The sequence below is a fragment of the Eleutherodactylus coqui genome, chromosome 6 (assembly GCF_035609145.1).
Source record: "Eleutherodactylus coqui strain aEleCoq1 chromosome 6, aEleCoq1.hap1, whole genome shotgun sequence".
Taxonomy (NCBI): domain Eukaryota; kingdom Metazoa; phylum Chordata; class Amphibia; order Anura; family Eleutherodactylidae; genus Eleutherodactylus; species Eleutherodactylus coqui.
In genome coordinates, this window is record NC_089842.1 from 56,352,758 (window position 1) to 56,376,231 (window position 23,474).

Below are 23,474 nucleotides of genomic sequence, written 5' to 3' on the forward strand. Positions count from 1 at the left end.
GATTAGTTTCCCATCAATTTCCCCACTCAATCAAATTTGCTGACGACACAAAGCTAGAAGGGATAGCTAACACTAGGGAAGCGAGGGTATTCAAAAAGATCTAGAAAAGCTTGTACAGTGGATGGTGGCTAACAGAATGGCATTTAACAAGGAGAAATGCAAAGTCCTAAAACTGGGCAAGACAAATGCACATACAGAATGTGAGGAATTGAGCTAAGCAGCAGCACATGTGAAAAATACTTGGGGTATACTAATAGATCATAGACTGAACATGAGTCAACAATGTGATGCAGCAGCCAAAAAGGCAAATACAATTGTGGGATGTATTAAGAGTAGCATAGAGTCTGGATCACATGAGATAATTATCTCCCTCTACTCTTCCTTAGTCAGACCTCATCTGGAATACTGTGTCTGATACATACAAACTGGAGCAAGTTCAGAGAAGAGCTACCAGGATTGTGATCGGTCTGCAGATCATGTCCAATGAGGAACGGTTAAAGGATCTGGGAATGCTTAGCTTGCAGAAGAGAAGGCGGAGAGGAGACGTAATAGCGGCCTACAAATATCTGAAGGGCTGTCACAGTGCAGAGGGGTCAGCCCTATTCTCATTTGTACAAGGAAAGGCTAAAAGCAATAGGATGAAACTGAAAGGAAGGAGACAAATTAGATATTTGAAAAAAAAAATAAAACTACCATGGGAGGTGGTGAGTTCTTCTCCAATGGAAGTCTTCAAATGCTGGACAAATCTGTCTGGGATGATTTAGTGAATCCTGCACTGAGCAGGGGGTTGGACCCGATGACCCTGGAGGTCCCTTCCAACTCTACCATTCTAGGATTCTTTGTATATTGAATATCACCTGTTTATGTAACAATTTATCATTTATTCATTTGGGTTGTGTGGCATCAACCCACTTGTCGTTCAAAGCCATACCCAAACTTGTTTTCAAATTGGCAACACAGGAGCACACTAAACAGATTCCTGGTCAAAAACTGCATCTACAGTGCAGATTGATGTGTTGTGGAAATGCTGCAGTTTTTCCTAGTGTTTACTTGATATCTGAAGGTGCTACGAGGATAGATCATGCAGGATTTCAGCAACATTTTAGGCCAGGGTCACAAGGGTAGATTTGTATCGCGGATTACGTGATTGCCGTCTACATGGGCAATCTGTGGTAAACCATATTATGCATAACAATGCTGTGCAAAAACCAGTCAAGCATGTCCCATTTTGGTCTGCATTCACTGGCCAAAATTGCCCTAGTCTACAGGTGCATAATGCAGCAAGCAGTCAGTGTTCACCCCTTTCTTTGCACCCCATTTTCTGAGGTTTGTGACTAAACTGACATCATTCAGGCCTGGTTGCACACGTGTAGGCAGACAAGAGCTGTAAAAAACAGTGAAGAGTGTCTGGACTGATTGCAGACACCCATATGAATGAATAGACCCTTAGCGCTTAATGCCCCTGTAGGCCAAGAAGTTAGTCCCAAGTACATAGAGTGAACAGTGCAGACAAGCCCAACATGAATGATCACAACACATAATATACTTAAACTATTTCTTTATTACAGAATTTATTATCTACAGAATTATAAAGAGAACAAAACTGTACAGGCAACAATTTGTAGACAGTAGGGAGACTCACTAAGCCACTTTGGAGGTGGAAGACTACTTGCACAGGGGAGGGGTAGTCCTGGAAGGTAACCACCCCCGAGGACATCCTGTAAAAACAGTCTAGTTTGTGCAATGCAGCAAGAGTCCATATCCAGCAAACCCACTTCTAGGTGCGGCAGTGTTGGTAAAGAGCCACCCTTGCCATCTTGGCATGATTGTGCATCTTTTTCACCAAACAGAAAAAGTCCAATTTCTTTTAGTACCTACAGCAGCAGTGTTTTATAGTGCACCTGGCACCTTCGAGGAGGCGGCTTTTCGGGCCAAGGGGATGTTCTATGTATACAGGTTAAGGCCATAACGTAACATTTGAGCCTCCTAACAGTCCAGCACAAACCCGCCGCCTCAGTAGTGTGACCGGGTATCAGGTGCACTTATCACAATTCACATACCTACAGACAAACACATAAAAACAATACCCATTGTACCTGCACGTATATAGCCTTCATCCTTTATCTACATGGCATTGGGGGGCAGGGCAAAAAAGTGAATGACATCTCTAGTATACAACCATGTCTGGTCTGGGACAGTATAAGTTTGACCTAAAGCCATAAAATTATGGAGCGTATGATCCAATAAGGGACCTTTTACATAAAAATACTGCATTACAAAAGGGGCATCCAAAATTGCGGGGAGATGGGGAGGTAAAAAGGTTTGCTTCAACTCCCCAGAAACTCTGCACTAGGTATAGTAGCACTTCATATGTTCGGTATATCATCTCAGCCTCATTTCATTGTATGGCGACAAGCTACAATACCAGACAGGTGAGTATGGCGCAGTTTCTGGGACAGGAGGAAGGAAAAAAAAAAAAAAAAAAAAGTCAAGACTATAATCCTGTAAACTTTTTAATTTAAAGTCTTTACTAGTATAATGATTTATATGTTAAAAAGGCTCCAAGCTTTATATTGCACTTCTATACCCAGTGGCAGAAGATTACTTTTGCCAACAGGTGTCATGCAGCGGGCATCGGTCAGGCAGCAAGTGAAGTTCCCGATAAAATAAAATTGTTGCTCCGCTAACACACTTCTCTGCCATTAAAAATGGAGGGTGTGCTTTTGTTAGGGTTGTCACTTCTAGGTGAATGCTGTGCAAATACTAACAGACAACACCGACCCTCAAGTGGTGAGACTGAGCGCAGGGAGCTTCCTGAAGGCATATGGATAATACAAGCCATGTAAATGATACCGAGCTCCAAGCTGTTACTCCAGATAGTGTTTTGAGGCACAACAACAGTAAAAAGGACAAGACATACAATTAAAATGTATAGGACATACATAAGAGCCCATCATAGGGCATATGGAAAAATCATCTTCCTGTTCAGAAGGTTAAGTTAAAAGTAAAAAAAGTTGGTCAACTCATTACACATAAATCACATCTCCAAGTCACACAACATTCAGATGTCCTTCATACAAAACCCAATTGTTGTGGATCCCAGAAAGATAAAACTTGGAGGTAATCTGTAGTTGGACACAAGCATGCGAGGACACCATCTTCCTACCAACAAGCATTAAGGACAAGAGTGGAGTCTTGGGATGCATAGCACTGGGTGACCCGTCCATGGTGGCCGTAGTGTGGATTGTCAGTGGTAGAGGAGGTAACCTTTAAGGGACGCTGGCAATGGAAGAGTTGGAATTTCATTCAGTCTGTCTTTTCCCAGTGCAAGGCGAACGGCTCGTCGACACAAGTCCATCAGAGGAAGGGGCTCAGCTGTAAGGAAGAGTGAAAATGGTAAATGTGCTGTACAATAGAAGAGCAAAATAACCACATGTGCACAGCATCAACTCACAGCCTGGGTTGGTATTGCAAGTGGAGTCCTATTGAAGTGAGTGGGCCTGCAGTACCAACTCTGACCACTGCAGAGTATACAGAGCTGTCCACTGCTTGCAACAAAACTGCTAGAAGTGACAAGCCCTTTAAAGTCAGTGCTGGCTGACCCAAATACACCAATCCTGCTACTCTGTTCAAAAGCACATTTAGGTCAGTGGCTCGGTTGATATGTAAAGGGGTAGCCTAGGACAACCAGGAAGAGTTCTTGCACTACAAATCAAGCAAAGAACTGCTTAGCCACCTAGAGCATGCAGCGATCTTTCACATGCACATCGACTGTGCCTACATGCCAATGTAAATATAGCAATGAACATTCATGTAATTTCAACAACTCCATTCACTACGTGTCAGCCATGCATCACATGCATGATACTCACTGAAGTCACAATCACATTAATGAGCCCTGAGAGAACCCAAGTGTTATTTACACACTTTACACTGGCCAAAAATGGACCAAACCATCAGGTCTTTACCTGACAGGGACGCAATAGCAAACCCCTAACATGGGGTAACCCTCCAAAAAGACAAATTAGAGGACACGTAGGAACAAATCCAATGTGTTTAAAAGCTAGCAGTAAACCCTGTTTTAGGGTCTACAGCCCCTTCAGTTCAGCTGGAATGGGTACAGTAGATATCCAGTGTCAGGGCAGACCATCTGCAGGGGTTAAACAGCAGCACGGATGTAGAACGTATGTATGCGGCCCAGCTGTGTGGAAGAGTGATGGCGTCATCACAAGTACTGTCTGACATGGACTATCCATCATACCCACCCCGATGGCGGCTCTTAACTAGAAGTTGGATTCATTCCTGCTCATCCTGTAGTCCATGTAGAGTTTACCATCAGATAGTAACTCAAGGCATCCATTTCCACTTGTTGCAAGATTGTGCCAACCAGATTAATGCCTCGTTTATAGCCTTGAGGCCATCTGCACACGGGTGGACATTTGTAGAAATTCTACACCAGACCCAAATACTGTCCATAGCAGTAGCATAATATGGAAAAATGCTTTTCCTGTACACTTGGAGACCAACTGCAGTTTCTGCAAGGAGGAAAAAAAAAAAAAAAGGCTCCATTTTTTGCACAGATTGTTTCCATTGAAGTTAATGGATGCAGTATAACCTATGGCCTGTCTGCACCATTGCCTAGTAGAGGAAAAAAAAAAAAATGACCATGTCTGACGGCGAGCTACCAGGTCCACCTGCAGTACAGAGACTGGAAGCGCCAGGTGTGTGCGGACGCTGCTGCAGGCTCCTGCATGCGAAGCCTAACTGCCATGTTACACTACATTTAGGCCCAGTTGTATCACAGGTTGCTCCACCCATGTCAGATAAATGGTAGCGTCTGCCCATATACATGGCTGTCTGAACTACACTCTCTAAAGGCCATTTCAAGTCTGCAGAGTAGTGTCAGTCTGACAGTATGGCCATGATTAAGGTTCTGTTCACATTTCTGTTAGTGCTTTCCATCATACATGCCAGAAGACAGCATACCGAGTCTACCAGCCAGCATGATGGAAACCCAACAGAACCAATCCTAGTCAATGGGCTGCCAGTAGTTCCAGATCTGTCATTGGAGAAACAAGTGGTGTGGCAGAACCGAAAGTGGAAATATTCAGCGAAGATGTGAACAGATCTAATACCCAGCCAACACGTCGCTGCCGAGCGGCAGAGCCACTACATTCAGCCCCACCGCCAGGTGGTCTTCCCTACTGCCATAACTTCACATTAACAGTAAGATCGCATCCAGAAGGTTCACGTAGGACTGCCTACTCGGCACTTGTCCATATACTGCAACTCCGATACAGAAGTGGTTAATGCAGTGGAAATACCCAGAAGTGCTTGTGTTTCTGAAGATTGCATCACAACATTAAACAGATGCAGCCCAGGGACAGGTGCCCCGCGGCGGGGTTTAATGCAGCCCAGGGACAGGTGCCCCGCGGCGGGGTTTAATGCAGCCCAGGGACAGGTGCCCCGCGGCGGGGTTTAATGCAGCCCAGGGACAGGTGCCCCGCGGCGGGGTTTAATGCAGCCCAGGGACAGGTGCCCCGCGGCGGGGTTTAATGCAGCCCAGGGACAGGTGCCCCGCGGCAGGGTTTAATGCAGCCCAGGGACAGGTGCCCCGCGGCAGGGTTTAATGCAGCCCAGGGACAGGTGCCCCGCGGCAGGGTTTAATGCAGCCCAGGGACAGGTGCCCCGCGGCAGGGTTTAATGCAGCCCAGGGACAGGTGCCCCGCGGCAGGGTTTAATGCAGCCCAGGGACAGGTGCCCCGCGGCAGGGTTTAATGCAGCCCAGGGACAGGTGCCCCGCGGCAGGGTTTAATGCAGCCCAGGGACAGGTGCCCCGCGGCAGGGTTTAATGCAGCCCAGGGACAGGTGCCCCGCGGCGGGGTTTGGTGGGTCATGGCCTGAATATCCTATAAGGTCTTTTGAAGGTTTGTTCATGAACTAGTGCATTTCTCCATCATGCAAAACACGTTTTAAGTGAAATCCTTTAAAGTGACCCTCTGGTCCTGGATGACCAAATGGCTGAACTTCTGACTATCTGATGCACCGGCAGTCTAAAGCCTCATTTACACGGGACGAATGTTGTGCAAACCATGCTTGACACTCGTTTCCTCATGTATTCTCCCATGCTGTTGCACAGGAGCGAGTATTGTTGGCTCGCAGTGGGGTGGCAGGAGGAGATTTCTATCTTCGCTCGCCCCTCTCCATTAACTTAACACAGCGGCCGTTCAGTACTGCTGTCTACACTGAACGGTTGCTATGTTAAGTTAGTGGAGAGGGGAGAGCGAAGATAGAAATCTCCTCCTGCCGCCCTGTTGAGAGCCAACAATACTTGTACTCTCTCCCATGCTGCTGCACAGGAGCGAGTACATGAGGGAACAAGTGTCTGGCATTGTTTGTAAATGAGGCTTTAGACTGCCGATGCATCAGATAGTCAGTCAGAAGTTCAGCCGTTGGGTCATCCAGGACCAGGTGGTCACTTTAAAGGATTTCACAAGATGTGTTTTGCATGATGAAGACATGCACTAGTTCATTATACCCTTTAAAAGATTTCATAGGAAGTTCAGGCCATGACCCGCTAAACCCTACCTGTAAGATACTACATGCCGCTCTGACTAGTTCTGCTCACATGGACATCACTGGCCAAAGTAATGTCCTACACCAATAGCATGCATTAGCTAGTGAGAAGCAGTTCGGCCATCTTTGCTTGTCCACGGCTGGAGAGTCGCTTTAACTGTTCCTGTCTCTAGACATTAGTGCTCCACACTTGTTATTGTGCCCCCTGCTGTTCTTTTGATTCCATTTCAATGACCACCTAATGTGTCTGAGCATTGGAGTAGTTTAAAAAAAAAAAATCCCTATTGAAAACTACAGTTTGGGGAGATGTTTCACAACTATGTGCTACAAGCCATTTAAAGAGTAACTGCACTTTTTAAAAAAAAACTTGACATGCCATATTCTGACCAATGGAGATCCAAATGCAGAGACCCTCACCAACGGCTGAAGAGAAGGGGCTGCGGCACTCACCTTAGCACTTCACCCCATTTGTCTGTCTTTGGTGCCCGGCAGCTGAAGACCCCTTCATAGATCTCTATGCATCAGTTTCCAGCTGCCGAGGAGAGCCAACAGTCGGTGAAGTTAGCAGAAGGGGCGCAGTGAGTGTTTGGGCTGCAGCCCTTCCACTTCAGCAGGGGTCTTGGTCCCCAGACCTCCACTAATCAAAGTCTGACATGTCAAGAGTTTAAAAAGTGCAGTAACTCTAGCCCATTGAATGGTTCTTCAATGTTGGAGCCAACTTGGCCAGCATTCATCTACACAGGAGCTGCAGGCTGTTCCTTCCACATCACCAGGTATAGACATAGATACCCAGTCGTTGGAGTTGTGCGTCAGTAATGAAGAACCTTTATAGATATTACTCATACAATGAAACCGAAGCTGAAGATCCACAGCCAATAGTATAATGACAGGTAACCTTTCCTACCCGGAGCCAAGTTACAAGAGATTACCCAGAGCAAACATTACTGCAAGACAAGCGTTTACATTCTGGAGACAGTGTAATGGTAACTGTCTACGAGGACAAGACGGGCTGCTGAAATAAGCCGTGTAATAACACATTACTTACGGTCAAGTCCATTTATGTATCGCATTCTGATTTCACAGTGGCCCCACACCGCACTGACGACGGGGTACAGTTTCTTTCCCTTTAACCCTCTGAAAGCGGTGCCCATGTATTGTCCATCCACAATGAAGCTCAGCGTACCATCATCCATATCCAGCACCACCAGGAAGGAGTCCGGCACAATGAAGGTTTCATCAGGCTCCAGGAAAGCAGGATATGTTCTACTTGGCTGATTCTTACCGTCGTGATACAGTTTGTTCCTACCCAAGTCCCATCCCCAGGATTTCCCGTTAATTCCTATGAGCGTGGTGTAACCCACAGAATGAAGGGGAGCGTCTGAAGTTGCTACTCCTACGACAGCATGAGTCCCCCGCTGTCTCATGACCCACGTGATCTCCCAGACGTGCAGCCCTCGCGTATAACCAGTTTTGCCACGGATGGCGTCAGTGCTCTGTGCCACCGGATGCCGGTGAAAAACAAGTTTGTCGTCCTCTTTGACAAAAACATTGAGCGATCGATCATTATTATTCCATGAGTGCTGGAGCTGTACGTCGTGCGACACGGGAGGCATATCCAACAAGAGGTCCAGGCGAGAAGGCTTACAGTAGTCCAGACCCTGCAGATCTTGCTTCAGCGGCCTGTATGCTGGGTCCCTCATGTCCACTGTCTTAATGCCACCTGTGACTTTCTGACCCATATTCCACCACAGGTTCACCTTTATAGATCCAGAGGTAATCTCATTCAGTTGTCCAGCCTCTTGATGTCCACCGGCCAGTAGAAAGCTCTGGAGGTCGCTGCTCAGGTCTGGCTGCTCTACTGGGAGGAGAAAAAAAAAAGTTAATGTTTGACCACAATCAGAAGAGAAACTTGTAACCTTGTATTTACCAAAACCTTTCCCCCCAAAGAGTTTGGATAGAGAGAACACATGAGTTAGTGTTCAGGTCCCACTACAAACTAGAGAAATGCAGCATGCTGTATCTTTGAGTGGTGTCCTCAGACTGCTTCCATTGATTTGGGGGGGGGGGGGGTTGGAGAATGTACTGCACATGTCTAGTGAGCCGCTGTACGGATGAGACTGGTATGTGCGGTCACCAGGTGGGCCGCTGCAGCCTCCTGCATGCGGAATCAGACCTGTTTGTGCAGCAGCCTAGAGGGATGAACAATGGTATCTGTCCATCCCCATAAAGAGATTCTCAGCCAGTGTATTAGAGGGAAAACAAACCCAGATCAGGGCTCGTTACAAGAGACCAACATATCAGCTCATCTAAAGAGACAATAGTGGTTTATTTCCCTGATAAAAGGATTTGGAAGATAAGGGGTATTCTGGGATTTTTTTTTTTAATTAGAAAGCACTGAGGGCATCAGATGATCAGGAGGGATCCACCACTCAAAATCCACTGATCAGTTGATTCCTGGTGCTGCCGTCACTCAGTCACCACAGGAAGAACTGATCATGGTATGGCAGCCCAGGTTGGAACTTAAGGCACAGCACCCATTAAATTCTACAGCAGCTGTGCCTGCACCGCCAACCCAGGCCACTGCGCCATGGTAAGGGCTTCATGCCCTGATCCCAAGTGGCAGACCTGTGTCATCAATAGAAAAAAAAGTTTCAGAATGCACCTTTAAAAATCCAGCTGCCTGATCCACATCCCCTACCAGGTCAGGAGGCCCCTATACAGACACCTCAATAGAACCAGGCAATGTGTATGGCCAACATAAGAGGGGTTGTCCCACTTCTAGCTATTGAGAATCAGTCCTCCGGATAGGTCATCAGCAGTAAATTGGGGGTGCCACATAGGACCCCAAGCCATCAACTGTATGTATAGCAAGTAGTTTTTTGCTGTTGAAATGGACAGCTGCAGACATTGCTTGCAGTATCAGTCAGGGCCACAGCACAGAGTCTATTGTAGTGAATGGGACTCTAGTGGCTCAGGTTGATACTACAGGCCGATTCCCATTCAGTGGACTTCTGTAGGCAACTGTTTTGCTAACGGAAGTGGGCAACTCCAGACATTGCCTGAGTATCAACCTGGGCTGCTGCACAGATTTCCATTCACTTCAGTGGACTCAGCCTGCAGTACCAGCCTAGACAGCTGCACAATGTCTGGAGCTGTCCACTTCCATCAGCAAAACAGTTGCATACAGACACCAACCTAGGGAATAGCTGAGGTCACTAAGGCTCTGTTCATGACATACATCACTAGTATATAGACATACAAGTGAACACATTACACCCCTGTACAGAATTAGTACACTGGGCAAATTGAATTGCAGAACCCGCACTCCTCACCGGCGATCCGCTCTCAGTTTGCCCATAGATGTGGAGATTTTCCTGCTCCATGCACACAAGCAGATTTTATTTGTGGATACTGTGCCGAAAGTAAGTAGCAGCATGCTCCATTTTAGAGCAGGATACACGGATGACTTGCATTGAAGTCGATGGAAGACATTCATCCTGCGATGTTGCAGAAGTGTCATGGGATCTGCGCCATCGCCTAGTGACAGCTTGGAGAGATCTATATACTGCATGTGTGCTGGCAGCTCATCTGCAGTACAGAGAAGAAATGACAGGTAAGCAGGGTTGCCAACAGCAGGCACCACCAGATTCACCACATGGAGTGCGCATGAAGCCTTAGTCACAGCAGACTTGTCCATGTGTCAGTATGCCGACACATTGGCTCCTATATGACCAGCAGCAACTTTTGGTATTTAAGTTTAGATCTTTCCCACCACATGCCAAATATGTAGTAAGTGAGGTGTGAACAGGTCTTAAGGCAACCGGTATATCTGCCTGTACTGAGTGCAGCTGAACATCCACTGGTCTGTCCAAGCACTGCCTGTCAGTGTGTATGTAGTATGAGCACCGGGGTTCACAAGCAGTTTCCGTTCCAAACCGGCACCAGATAACCAGAGACTCCTTACACACGGATAGGATTGTACTTTGATGGAAGTAGAAAAAAAAGTTAATGAAGTCAGTCAGCAAGTCATATAGGGAAGGTAGGTACTGTTCTATCTTGTCACCACCGGAAGCTAGGGGGTTGACTAGGCCAAATCACTAGACATCATTGCTACATCTTTGGAGTCACATCTAAAGTTTTGATAGTTTATGGTTACAAGAGGCGCCAAATCAGTAGTTTACACGCCTGATCTGGGCTTAAACGACAGAGTGGAACAGGAGAAGTCAAGTATCTTTAAAGGCAATTAACATGTTTCAGAAACAGATTCTGCACGAACCCAGGACAGGGATGCCTGTTGCCCTCGTGGGTGTTTTATTCTGAAGAACTGTACTTTTTGGTTAGACTGAGCACTGAGTCATGGGGTGGGCCGCATCAGCCTCTCCTTGTCTGCTGCATGAAGACCGACAGCTTCTCTCCCAACTAGGAGCTCAGCTTCTTGTCAAACAGTGTATTTTATTTTGAGCCCATCCTCCAGTTACTCCTTAGTAGAGTGGAAGGGGGCCACTGCTAATCAGCTGTTCTCTGGGCAGGTGAGCTTGTGCTGAGCCAATATCTGCAGGAAGCAAACAGTGCTGTTCCCACTGCAGTGGTCAGGCTTGGTATTACAGGCAAAGCTCCCTTGAAGTGAATGGGAACCTGGCCTGCAATACCAAGTCTGGTCACTATGGCGAGAACGACCCCCATATGCTTCATACATAAAGTCAGCTGAACGAACAACCCTGTTGAGCTATGGGAAGGCAATGATGCTGCTGCCTACCATTTGCAATTGTGGATAGGTAGCACATGTGATGCTCTTTTATTAATACCAAAGACCAGTTCTTAGACACCGTAAAGACTCCAGTTGATGTTAAATTAGTCTGTTTTACAGCTTTTAAAATATAACAGATTCCATGTCTTTAGTAGTCTAAGTTCAGCAGGAACCTGTGCCACAGATCATACACCTGACATGATTATTCCTGACACAAATCCGATGCAGAATCCACCTTTAAGGCCTCATGTCCACAGGCAAAAGAAGAATTAAAATCCGCAGTGGATTTTAACTCTTCTCCCGCACGCGGATCCGCACCCCATAGGGATGCATTGACCACCCGCGGGGTAGATAAATACCCGCGGATAGTCAATAAGTGATTTTTAAAAAAAAAGGGAGCATGAAAAAATCTGGACCATGCTCCATTTTCGTGCGGGTCTCCACGGCCGGATCTTTCTTGCTTCGGCTCGGTGGATGTGCCCGGCGCATGCGCACGGCGGCAACGTGCCGCTGGCGTGACGAGTTCATCCGCCGGCTGAAAAAGATCCAGCCGTGAGGAAGAGAAGACCTTCCCGGTCCGCTGCGGGTGAGTTAATTCTTTTAAATTCCAATTTTAAGCGCTCATGTCCGCGGGGCAGGAGGGACCCGCTGCAGATTCTACATTTAGAATCCGTAGCGGGCCTGATTGCATGCGGATCAGTCCCATCTGCATCATGCTCAGCTGAAGATCCATGTCAGAAGTTTGTGGTAACCCTGCAGATTGTTGAAAGTGTTGACTTTTCCAGTGCATGAATGAGGCCAGAGGCTCCCCCCAGTCATACGTCCCATTAGTAATATGGACACCATAGACTGGGTTACCAAATCAGAAAACCCAGCCAAAAGCCCATATGTGGAGCCAAGAGCTACCAAATATCAGGTCCCTGCTCTGATTGATCCTCCATAAGTCAGTTGGACAACTGAGCAAGAAGCAAGAGTAGTGTTCATTTACATTACCTAGTGGGGGCTCCTTTGGCCATAATTACATCAGACACACTTCAGCTGACATTTCCCTTCATTCATCCTGCAAACAACTGGCAAGTTCTCTGTAAGTGGACACTGTTCATATTTCCTGACAACATGCCAGTTATCCCGAAGATGGTCATTAGGGTTAAGGCTGGCTCACTGTACAGGCCATTCCAATCATGGTACACCCATATCCTCAAACCAATTAAAGACAGGGTTGGATTTTTGACAAGCCACGTTGTCTTGTTGGAAGTATTGCTGACCATTCCCAGAAGCATATTGCCTAGAATGTCAGGGTAAACCTTTGTATTAGTGGTCCTTGTCACTAACCAATGGACCAACAGACCCTCAGCTGTACGTAACTGTTGGCACAACACAGGCAAGAGGCTTTACCCAGTCAACCTCCACATCCAGGTACATCCATCTGATTTGAAGATGGAATAGTGCAATTTCTCATCCTGTAGAACGTTCTTCCATTGCTCAACTGCCCAACAACAAATGTCCATTATGCCATTGTAGATGGGCCAGTGATAGAACTTGCCAGACATTTGCAGGATGCATGGAGGGGAATACCAGCTAAAAGTGTGCATCAGACCCAAATTGAAAATATACCATGGAAAATATCCCATGTCATTAGGGGTTGTCCCGAGGCAGCAAGTGGGTCTATACACTTCTGTATGGCCATAATAATGCACTTTGTAATGTACATTGTGCATTAATTATGAGCCATACAGAAGTTATAAAAAGTTTTTTACTTACCTGCTCCGTTGCTAGCGTCCTCGTCTCCATGGTGCCGACTAATTTTTGGCCTCCGATGGCCAAATTAGCCGCGCTTGCGCAGTCCGGGTCTTCAGCAGTCTTCTATGGAGCCGCTCGTGCCAGAGAGCGGCTCCGTGTAGCTCCGCCCCGTCACGTGCCGATTCCAGCCAATCAGGAGGCTGGAATCGGCAGTGGACCGCACAGAAGAGCTGCGGTCCACGAAGACAGAGGATCCCGGCGGCCATCTTCAGCGGTAAGTATTGAAGTCACCGGAGCGCGGGGATTAAGGTAAGCGCTCCGGTAAACTTTCTTTACTTCCCTGCATCGGGGTTGTCTCGCGCCGAACGGGGGGGGGGGGGGGTTTGAAAAAAAAAAAAACCCGTTTCGGCGCGGGACAACCCCTTTAAAGGAGGCCCCGCTAAGGGCTAATGCCCACGGGAGTTTTCACTGTATCATATGTGCGTTGCACGCACGCCTGATGCACAGTGAATGGAGTCAATGAACTAAAAAACAAACCTGTGCATGCCTGACATTAGATTCACGGACATGCAGTGCATACTCAGCATATGGGCTGTAATGTATAAGATGCTGCAGGAGACAGTGTTTCATGCATACGCCTGATAAGCCCCAAGTTTTAACATATCCAAGTCCTACTTTTACTGTTGCTCAGGATTTCCAATTACTTCGGTAGGCTAGTGCATTACATGGATATCCATTCAGCTGACATGTCTTCCAGCAAATACAGGTGATCAGGTACACAGTAGCCAGGCCTACAGCCATCAGCCATTGCCAAGCTAGCTTCTGCAAGAGCTGCAACCAGGCAATAAAGTCATTACCGGTCAGTAGTACCTCTGGTCAGGGGGAATGCCTAATGGCATTTCACAAGTATCTAGCAGGTCACAATGGGCTGTCCACTTGGCACAGAAGAGCTTATAAAGGTCACAAGCCCTCTCCATAGTATTACAACACTCCACAAGACAGAACGTACATCTTGTATTGCACAAGGACCGGAATATTTGAACGATAAGGTCAGGATTACGAAGCCCAGTCATGTGCAGAGACCTTTAACCAAACCAACTCCCCCGTACAAGATAGCGTACTGACTGCTCAGATCCCAAACTACTAAGCCGAGTGCACACAGCATTACATGGGGTCACTCTACAGTCCTCATGTCACATAGTCCAGGTAGCTGGGACGTTGCGATAGTATAAGGGAGGAGGCAGCCCAAGTCCTGCAGGAGTGACTCCCTGCACCATACAGGGACAATGGTGTGGATAAAACTAGCAAAGGGGCTGCCATTCACTGAAAATTCAGGCTCCTAAGCAGCCACCAAAAGCCTAAAAAGGGGGTAGTCCAAGACTTTGGATTTTCCCTCTTCTCTATTGCTGACCAGTCATGCCATCAATATGACCAGCGCAGAGAGTGCTGACCATAGAGCAGCAGCCCAGGAGCAGCACCTGCACTGTCCTTGGTGACAACGGTGCTGAAAATCAGCCGATTAGATGGTCTGCTGCTCCGGACCCCTACCATCATTCCTTCAGGATAGGTCACCAATAAGAGGGATCCAAAGAGTCCCAGACAACCCTTTAAAATGCAACATGCACAATAGAAAGATTATAAAATGTTGCATTTAAAAGGGGATAGAAGTTAATTATACATGTTAATCAGATAGAAAATAGAAGTGTAAAAGGTTTCACTGACTGCAGATTCTTATTGCACTGTCTGTAGACTATGTGCCCTACCGCACAATTTGAGGACTGGGCCACGCACAGTAGGGAACCTGTGACTTCTAGATAAGCTCATGTTCTGTAGCCTGTGCAGAGGTCACTAAGCAGATGTATGAGCTGTGACCACCTACTGTGAATGGTGGATCCTGGGTACTACCCATCATTACAATAATGACAGTGATAAGAGACCTCAGAAAAGTAATCTCTACAGAACAAGTGTCAGATTGAGAGCAACCCACTTGGTGAACATGTGTTTAAGACGAGGTTCACATCAGCAGTTCTGCCCACAATCTCCAATGCAGATTTTTCAGCAAAAAAACTGGCAGAGCTGCATGCAGCAGCACTTAGTTTTTTTTTTTTAAAGTTACAGACACCAATGTAGATGGACGACCCCGTAGTAGTTGGTCTGGTCCTTCAGGCATTGATAGAACAGAAAAACGAAAACACGACAGGACAAAGATTGGAAGTGTTTAGCAGAGATGTGAACCAATCTTACATTACAACAACCCAACAAGTACAAGACATGCCCAAGATTAAGCAAGCCGGCTCATAACATTCATGACCTCTAGATCCCCACAAGGCTCTGCAAACCCTTCACGAGTCTGGAGAGCCAGCACACATACAAGATGGTAGCATTGCCAACCTGCAGCGCTCTCCAGTGACCTACCTCACTCCTTGGATTCTTCATGAAGCAGCACCATTTCTTACAAATCACCCTGGAGTGAACAGCTAATAGCAGCCATATTGGTTGTCATCCAGCAGCAGATACAATTACTTATTTTAGCTAGAAAGGTTCTTTAGTTCCTGCCACAGCAAAGTGCTTAATCACCAGCAGTCAATGAAAGCAGGTGGAAGCAAGGGCTCAGGAAATGACTAGAACCATATAGAAGATTTTAGATTCACACAGCAGACTTCCTGTCTGCAATACCAGCAAGAGGAAACCTTAACAATCTGGATGAAGGGCCGTGATACAAGACAGAGCACCCTGATTAATACAGTAGTCCGACAGCCATTCATACCCTTTCCAGCTGCGAAGTCCCAGACACAGAAGGCAGCTCTTAGAGGGCTTGTCCAACAAAAACCCACCCATCACTAGATTAGGCCTCCCCAGATGACTTGAGCAGTGGTCATGCCTGCTACCGCTCCAAGCATGTCAATGGAGCAGCTGAAGTGTCAAGTACAAGAGTTCAGCCATCCCTGGCAGTCCCACTTAAATGGTAAGGTTATGCACACAGGTAGGGAAATGCATGCCACCATTACACACCAAGTTGGAAACCACTGAGTATCAGACATGGGAGTGGGGAGAAAGACTTGGGGATTTTAGTGAACTATAAACTTAACTGGAGCAACAAGCGTCAGGCAGCTGCTGCCAAGGCAAATAGAATCATGGGGTGCATCAAAAGGTTTAAGGGCACATGAGAACATTGTTCTTCCTCTTTACTAGTCAGACCACACATGGGATATTGTGAACAGTTTTGGGCAGCTGTACCCAAGCACATATCAGGGCTTGAGTGGGTACAAAGGCAGGCAAATAAAAGACATTGAATGGGTGGAATACAAAGGGCATCAAAATTCATTTACTTTATAAAACAAAAGATGGCTGACGGGTGACCTAATAACTATATCAGGGGACAAGAAGTCTCCCATCTATTTATACCCAGGACTGACTAACAAGGCGGGACTCTTCCACATGACATAGGAGTGGGTTCTTTACTGTAAGAGCAGTGAGACTGGAAATCTGCCTGAGGACGTGGTGATGGCAAACTCACTAAAAGATCAATGCCTTTGAGTGCAATATTATGTGTTATAATTACTGACTACTGCAGAGGGGTTGTTGATCTATGGATTATTCTGGACTGCCAGAATGGACCCACCCCCCCTTCAAATTGAGGAACACTGACTTCTAACCTCATGGGGTTTGTTGGACGAAGGAGAGGGGTGGGGTTGTTTAATGGTTGAACTGGACAGACATATGTTTGTTTTTTTTTAGCCCAAGACCTCCCTCCAGATCTCCAGGCACCTCAGTGCTGACAGAGCAGCTCTTGCTGGTAATGGGGTTTGAAGGCCCCACCTCCAGCAAGAGATTGGTTCATCAAGCGCAGGCTCATCTATAGCCAGCACTCAATGAACCAATCAGCTATTCAATAAGTCATGTCTTATTCAGGGGGTTCCAACACCCCTCTGAATAAGATACAAGACAAGAGGCACCCCTGTCCCATGTTGCCTGTTTGGCTAGCATGACCTTTAATAAGTATGGACACCTTTATTAACACATGCATATGAAGTGCAGACATCTTTAGGGATGTAAGCACTGTCATCGCAAGAAGCCCTTTCCATAAAAATCAATAGAACAAGTGAAGACTGCAATATCTTTTAAAAAAAGCCTTACCTACTCAAGAGCCACTTCTCCCCTACACTAACCAATCACTGAAATATCGCCAAAGTCTGTTTGGAGATAGACCTGCTCACATGCTGCCCTTAGAAGTTGGGGAGGCAGCAGCTGCTAGAGGTTCATATAGAAGTCATACAGGAAGAGCTCTGCTACTTCCCTACACAAACGTATTCTGAAGAGCGACTTGAAACAAGTATGCTTTACCTGTACCGAGCAGCAGATATAGCTTACCAGCCATTTCATCACATACACGGGCTTGTAGCCTTAGGTCTCAGGGCACATGGCTTTCATCATTTTCCTGACAACTGTCTCAGAGCTGCTGAGCCATTATCCATCCACTTCCAGTGTGTGGTGACCCTCTAACAGGTCTGCCAGTCCTTTATGTGCCGCCTGTCACCAGCGGAGTGCCCGTCTGATCTGAGGCGGTTGCTCTGCAGCAAACCTTGAGGTGCAGTTTTGATGCAAGCACAACAGCTGTTTGTTAGTCCTGTTTTCTGCAAGCCTGCCATGCCCATCAGGACTGATGCCTACTTAGAGCTGTAAGCAGGTGGGGGCAGTGGTATACCAGTTCACAGGGCATAGCAGCTGGGGAAAGCTGAATGAGCTAGCCTTAATACATTGAGCTCCCTTATGCTAGCCAAGAGTACCTTTACATGGGCTGGCATGTTCAAGAGAGACTATGACCAATAGTTATCCCATGTAAAAGCAGGACCCAACAAGGCACCCAGCAAGTAGTAGCGCATTAGTTGCCTTATTTCAGCTCACTGAAACGAAGCGACTAATGAGCAACCTCTCGCTCCGTGTAAACAGACAGCTGCTCATCTTTGAATGACTGTTTTCAACAAATGTGGGCAGCTGGAAGATCTCTGCCTCCATTCACTGAGTGGCTATCAGCAACAGTTGTCCTGTGTAGAAGTACAGATTGCTCTTAACAGTTTTCAACTTACGTTGATGTCAGGGCAGCGGTGGTCCCTCAAATTAGGTTGCATTCCTCAGATAAAGACGCTGACCACTCCATGACCCTGGGCACCGCTCAGTGAGCCAGCGCGCAGCTGATGCCGGTCACTTCCTGCCTCAGTGTGCGCCTAGTCCTCCCCCTACCCTCCCCAGTGCACAGTGCCGGCTGAACATTGCTGTGTCTGCCTGCCTCTGACAGTACAGCAGCTGAATCCCCACTGTACTGCAAAAAGTACAGTAAAGAAACACTTGCAAATACTGCAGTCCTATGTCAAACCACAGATAACAGTGATGCGTACTGCTATAATGAGGTCCCTGCAGTGTTATTCTTTACAGTTGTGTTTATATTCATTCAGTATTGTTATTGTTTTTGGTATTAAAGACCAGAGTTACGCTATTAAATAGTGTTTGGTGTGTTTTTTGGAATGTCTAGAACCAATTAATTGGATTTACATTAATTCCTATGGAAATAATGTCCTCAACTAACATTGATTTCTACTAAAGTCCATTGCTTCTGGACAGATGACGTTAGTTGAGGTTCTACTGTACCCCAAGCCCTCCTCCCACTTCATGTAATCTGTTACTAGAGACCAGCATCACCTGACAGGCAGTGGACAGCCTATTAGAGTGTCCTGTAAAAGTACCAAAAGTTACAGGCACATTTGCTGTGCAAGTAAAAGGTCCCTTATGGTCCATTTACATGTAACAAATTTGAGCAATAATTGTTCAGTGTAAACAAAAAAAAAAACCCACTCACTATTTACTTGGGGTTGTTTATCGATGAATTGCCAGCTTCTTATGTGTAGATGTCCCCCTGCTCCTGCAATTGTTTAAGTAAATGTCGGCCCGTGTAAAAGTGCCATTAAGTTCAGTGTGAAAGTAGCAAGATAACAATTTAAAAAGAATTGTTAAGTGTATTGATCTTTAAGGGTCATGATCCACAAGACTTGATCTACACAGGAGGTAGTTTCCTAACATTCCCTTTAACCATGTCTATAGTAGCTCCCCACAGACCTCACAAACAAGTGTCAGTTAGAGTGGAGCTTTCCACAGCCAAGAGAAACTAGTCATTACCACATTTCATGGCAGAGAGCTGTATGACCACATTCCACCCTACAGAGAAACGGCACGCAAGTAGCGTCCTACAGCTAGCATTAGGGAGTCATGTGTAGTCAGGCTTAGTGATTTATCATCAGGGAGGCCCTGAGACTCCAAAGACCGTTGTCTGCAGCATCTGCAGAGCAACAAGTGACACCTGGCCCTCCTGTTTGTTACCATTAAGTAACAGTTGTAGATGTTGCCAGTTATTTGCCCCTTGCAACAATGTTACAATATACATCCCACTGCTTGTTCAAGCATTTTATAACAGGAAGCAGAGAATCACAACTTCAGACCAACAGTTTACAGAATGTGTTCTAAAATGCAGTCCCAAGCAACATCATGTTCTAAAGCAACACCATATCCATCGTAGTCTGCGCTCCACCTCGCCCAGCGAAGCATTAAAAATCAACTGATTTCATTGGATGATATCAGGGTAATGCAACGGCACCAGCTCTAGTCCCAGCAACAGGCCAGGGATCTAGGAATATCCTCTAGAGAAGCTGCTGCAATTATTGTCAGTGCCTCAGACATCACATCACCTGCACAATATAAAGGAAATCCTGAAGACATGGCCCGTCAGCAGTATGTGAGGGCATCCCAAGAGCCTGCATATTCATTCTAAGGGCACATGCAAAGGAATGGTCATGACAACTGTTTGGGGGCTCACACGTCGCCAGTTAGCACATCTTTGGTTATGGCAAGGTGCTCAAAAAGCACCCACTGTATGCCAGTTGTGAAGACAAGTGCGCCCACTTAAAAGGGAAAGGGTTGTGCTGTTATTGCACAACATTCCCATGCAGCTCTAGCTGTGCTACAACAGGAGCTTACTTACCCATCCTCTGCCCCACCACCCTCCCAGTCTTTATTAAGGAAGAGGATGTCCCCTGACTGGTACAGCCAGTCAGAAGTCAGTTCTGAACTCTTTGCATCATGGTGCCCAGGATGTGAGCGCTGATGCTGCAGCGGTCAGGTGACATCTTCCACAGCAGACACCGAGGACAGCAGGGCTGCAGCGCTGATCACTATGGCAGAGGATAGGCAGGTACAGCGGAAGCTATAGGGGAATGTTGTCTGGAAATGGACAACTCTTAACCCTTTTTTCTCCTCCCTGCACACCATTAAAAGTCCGTCAGTCTGGTCTGGATTCCCTTAGTGCCGAGTGTCCACAGCATGTGGATTCTCACTACAGATCTTAATTTTTGTTTTAACGGCTTGCGCATGATTGCAAAATGCGCGTTTTCATCTCCTATAGAGATGAGCCACATCTGCGATATGGTAAAGCATGCTGCGATTTTAGATCTGCATGGGGCATCCGCAAAGCACCTAAAAATCAAAGCCGCAGGGTTCAGTTCTGTTACGGACCCCCATTGTTTTCCATTAGCAGAAAGAGCTGCAGATCTTCCATGCGGGAGATCCGTGTGGATTTAATAAGTCAAATCCGCACGTGGACATTGGGCCTTAAGGCTAGTCCCACACGAATGAGTCAGCTTCCACATTCGATTCCTATGTGTCTGACAATACGCTGAAATCGTATGTAGTTTCTACCTTGCCCAACAATGAGCCCCGAGTCTGCAGTCTGCAGTCACACTTGGCATCTTTTGTTGCATTTTTAAACCACAAAAACATTAATAAAAAAACACATTAACTGGTTAAAAAAAGAAAAAAAAAACAGTACTTTATAATTTTGCTGCAAAATCTGCAAGGCTTCTAGAAACCTCTGATCAGCGAGGTCATATGGCCATTCTGTTGCATTGGAGGGCATCCCATGGCCGATCTCATGTGGGAGCCGGCAGCAGAATCCAGCTCAGACCACGGCTGGTGACTCCGCGTACCTTTTTCTCTACTGCGGATGACCACGGACGCTCGCCATCAGTCATGCGCAGTACAGATTTTGTTTTAAATGCTCGCATTTCCTGTGCCATTGCTAGGAAGTTACTTGCGGATGGGCTGTGGGTCGGATGGCCTTCAATGGAGGCTGTATGCAACAAGCCTGAACATGCTGCAATCTTTCCTCCGTTCGCAGAAGTCGGTTTGTTTCCAAGTAAATGAAGGAAAAAGCGAAAGTACATACATTTCAGAGCACGTGGTTTGCTGTGGATCCTCTTTTTCCGTGATTCCTGCGAGACCGGCCTAAGCCCAGACAGAGATGGTCAATCCTCCATCTATTTACATTTAAAAGTGGATGTCGGTTCTGTGCAGAGTTTACAAAACTTTTAATATAGAAATCATCAAGTCGAGCGGGTGCCTCGGCAACAGGAGCGCCACTGGCTTACCCTTTGAGATGCATAGGATAAAATCTACATGCAAAACAGATGCAGAAGACGGGTCATAGCCAAAATGTTACCGCCATTACAGATGTGTATACCGAGGGTGCAGCGCCACATACAGCCCCCCCATTCACTTCTAAGTGGGTCCCACTTCTATATCCAGGAGCTGCTGCAAGGTGCCAACATTGTTGGGATGGGTGCTCAATGATAGTGGGGTATTTAGTGACTACAAGGCACAGATGTGGACAGCCAAGTTTTATGAAGTCCCCTCAGTCACTAAGTGTCTACACATCTAGACCAGAAGAGCCTGCAGCCGCACCAAGAACTGGAACACTACAACGGCGCACATACTGAGTGTGCCGCTCTCCTGCGGATGGAGGCAACAAACTGCCTTTACTACATGGACTTGCATTAAGGATCTTCTGACACTTGAAGTGTCCGACCAGAGATCTCACTAGAAAACACATGCAGATTCCCAGGCAAAGTCCACACATTCCCGCAGCGGAAACACTTCCAGATACTTTTCTGCTTCCGCAGCCGGTTTCAGAAGACGCAGCGCCCCTCTCACCTCTGGAGTCTTCATTCACCGGGCGGCTTCTAGTGAGCGCAGCACCATTGATCAGGTGATGCAGAAGTAACCAGCAGCGCTGCTCCTGCTAGATGCCTGATGAGGGAGTGCAAAGACTTCAGGGGAGTGGGGTATCATTTTTAATTTAGAGACAACATCGCCCTGCTGATGCAGATTGACTGTTTTGGGTAAGAAATGCAGATTTCTGCTACATGTAAACATACCTCAAAAAAAAAAATCTCATTTTACAGCTCCAGAAATGGAAATGCAAAAATGGAAGTCAAAGACTGATGTGAACAAGCCTGTGTGCCAACATATGCCAGTTACGGGTAATGGGGGCACCAGCCTATGATCCCAGTGACTGCAAGAGATGCAGAGTCTGTGCCAGCCTGGGTACCCATCGTACAGGAATATGCCAGCCTCAGGGCTACTAGATTACACAAATTAATAAAGATATTGATACATCTTACTATATACATATATACCCCATCAGTGAGTGGAGGGCACAAGACATGCAGCGCCCGGCGCCGTGCCGAGGCAGCAGGTGAGGGGCGGCACACAAGGTCACGGCTGTCTCCACGGACTGCAGGAGACCACGGGCTCCTCACCCTGCCGGGCACCCGCTGCCCCTCACACAGCAGGCCGGCCATGTCCCCCCACCACTGTACAAGCCCTCACGCCGAGCCTCTTACTCACCGGGGCCTCCCCTAGCGCCCCCTAGAGAGATGTACGGAACCTGCGGGGCTGCGGCCCCCTCGGAGTACCCGTCCCTCACAGCCTCGGCCGGGCCCAGGCCGGCGGCGCCCTCCCCCGTGCAACAGCGTCCCCCGGACCGGGAGCTCTCACCCTGAGGCGCCGAGTGAGGAGGCGGAGAGCTGCCCGGACACTCGCGAGAATAACCGCCACGAAGACCACGCCCACTCCTGGTGACTCCACCCCGATCCTACCAGCTGTCCAACACGTCGGTTTCCCGTCTGCTGATAACTAGCACAAACCCCGCCCATAGCGTAGTAACCACACCCACGGAGCATCAAGACCACGCCCACGTGTGACAGAACACGTGTTGGCGCTGAGGCAGCTGTGTGGTTAACTCTTTGTGCCGTGGCAGAACCTGAGCAGTGCGGTTATTAGGCAGCGAGTGACACGTCTCAGTGTGTGGTGGGCATACATGGTGTGGGCATACATAGTGGGGGTATACATGGTGAGGGTATATACATGGTGAGGGTATACATGGTGAGGGTATATGCTGCACATCCCACCTGTCATAAGGAAAAGAAAAAGATCGTCTCTTTAATTTAAATGCCCCTCTGGGCAGTGAAGACACATTGCAAATGACTAAGTTGTTTCATTTTCTTTTTGTTTGCTACTCCTATGTTGC

At 47.2% G+C, this 23,474-nt stretch overlaps 1 protein-coding gene across 3 annotated transcripts; it reads right to left on the reverse strand.

Moving 5' to 3' along the window:
* Positions 1-1,541: 1,541 nt before the first annotated feature.
* On the reverse strand, positions 1,542-23,021 carry SPSB1 (splA/ryanodine receptor domain and SOCS box containing 1). Of its 3 annotated transcripts, none has more exons than XM_066606857.1 (3): positions 22,943-23,021; positions 7,622-8,434; positions 1,542-3,375 (listed from the first exon to the last, which is right to left on the reverse strand). In XM_066606857.1, the coding sequence occupies exons 2-3, from the start codon at positions 8,313-8,315 to the stop codon at positions 3,248-3,250; spliced, it is 822 nt and encodes a 273-aa protein (XP_066462954.1). In that variant the 5' UTR covers positions 8,316-8,434; positions 22,943-23,021; the 3' UTR covers positions 1,542-3,247. The 3 variants fall into 3 exon arrangements, with proteins under 3 accessions (XP_066462954.1, XP_066462953.1, XP_066462952.1); XM_066606856.1 differs by having other exon boundaries at positions 7,622-8,431; positions 22,793-22,971; XM_066606855.1 differs by having other exon boundaries at positions 22,793-22,971.
* Between the last annotated feature and the right edge of the window lie 453 nt (positions 23,022-23,474).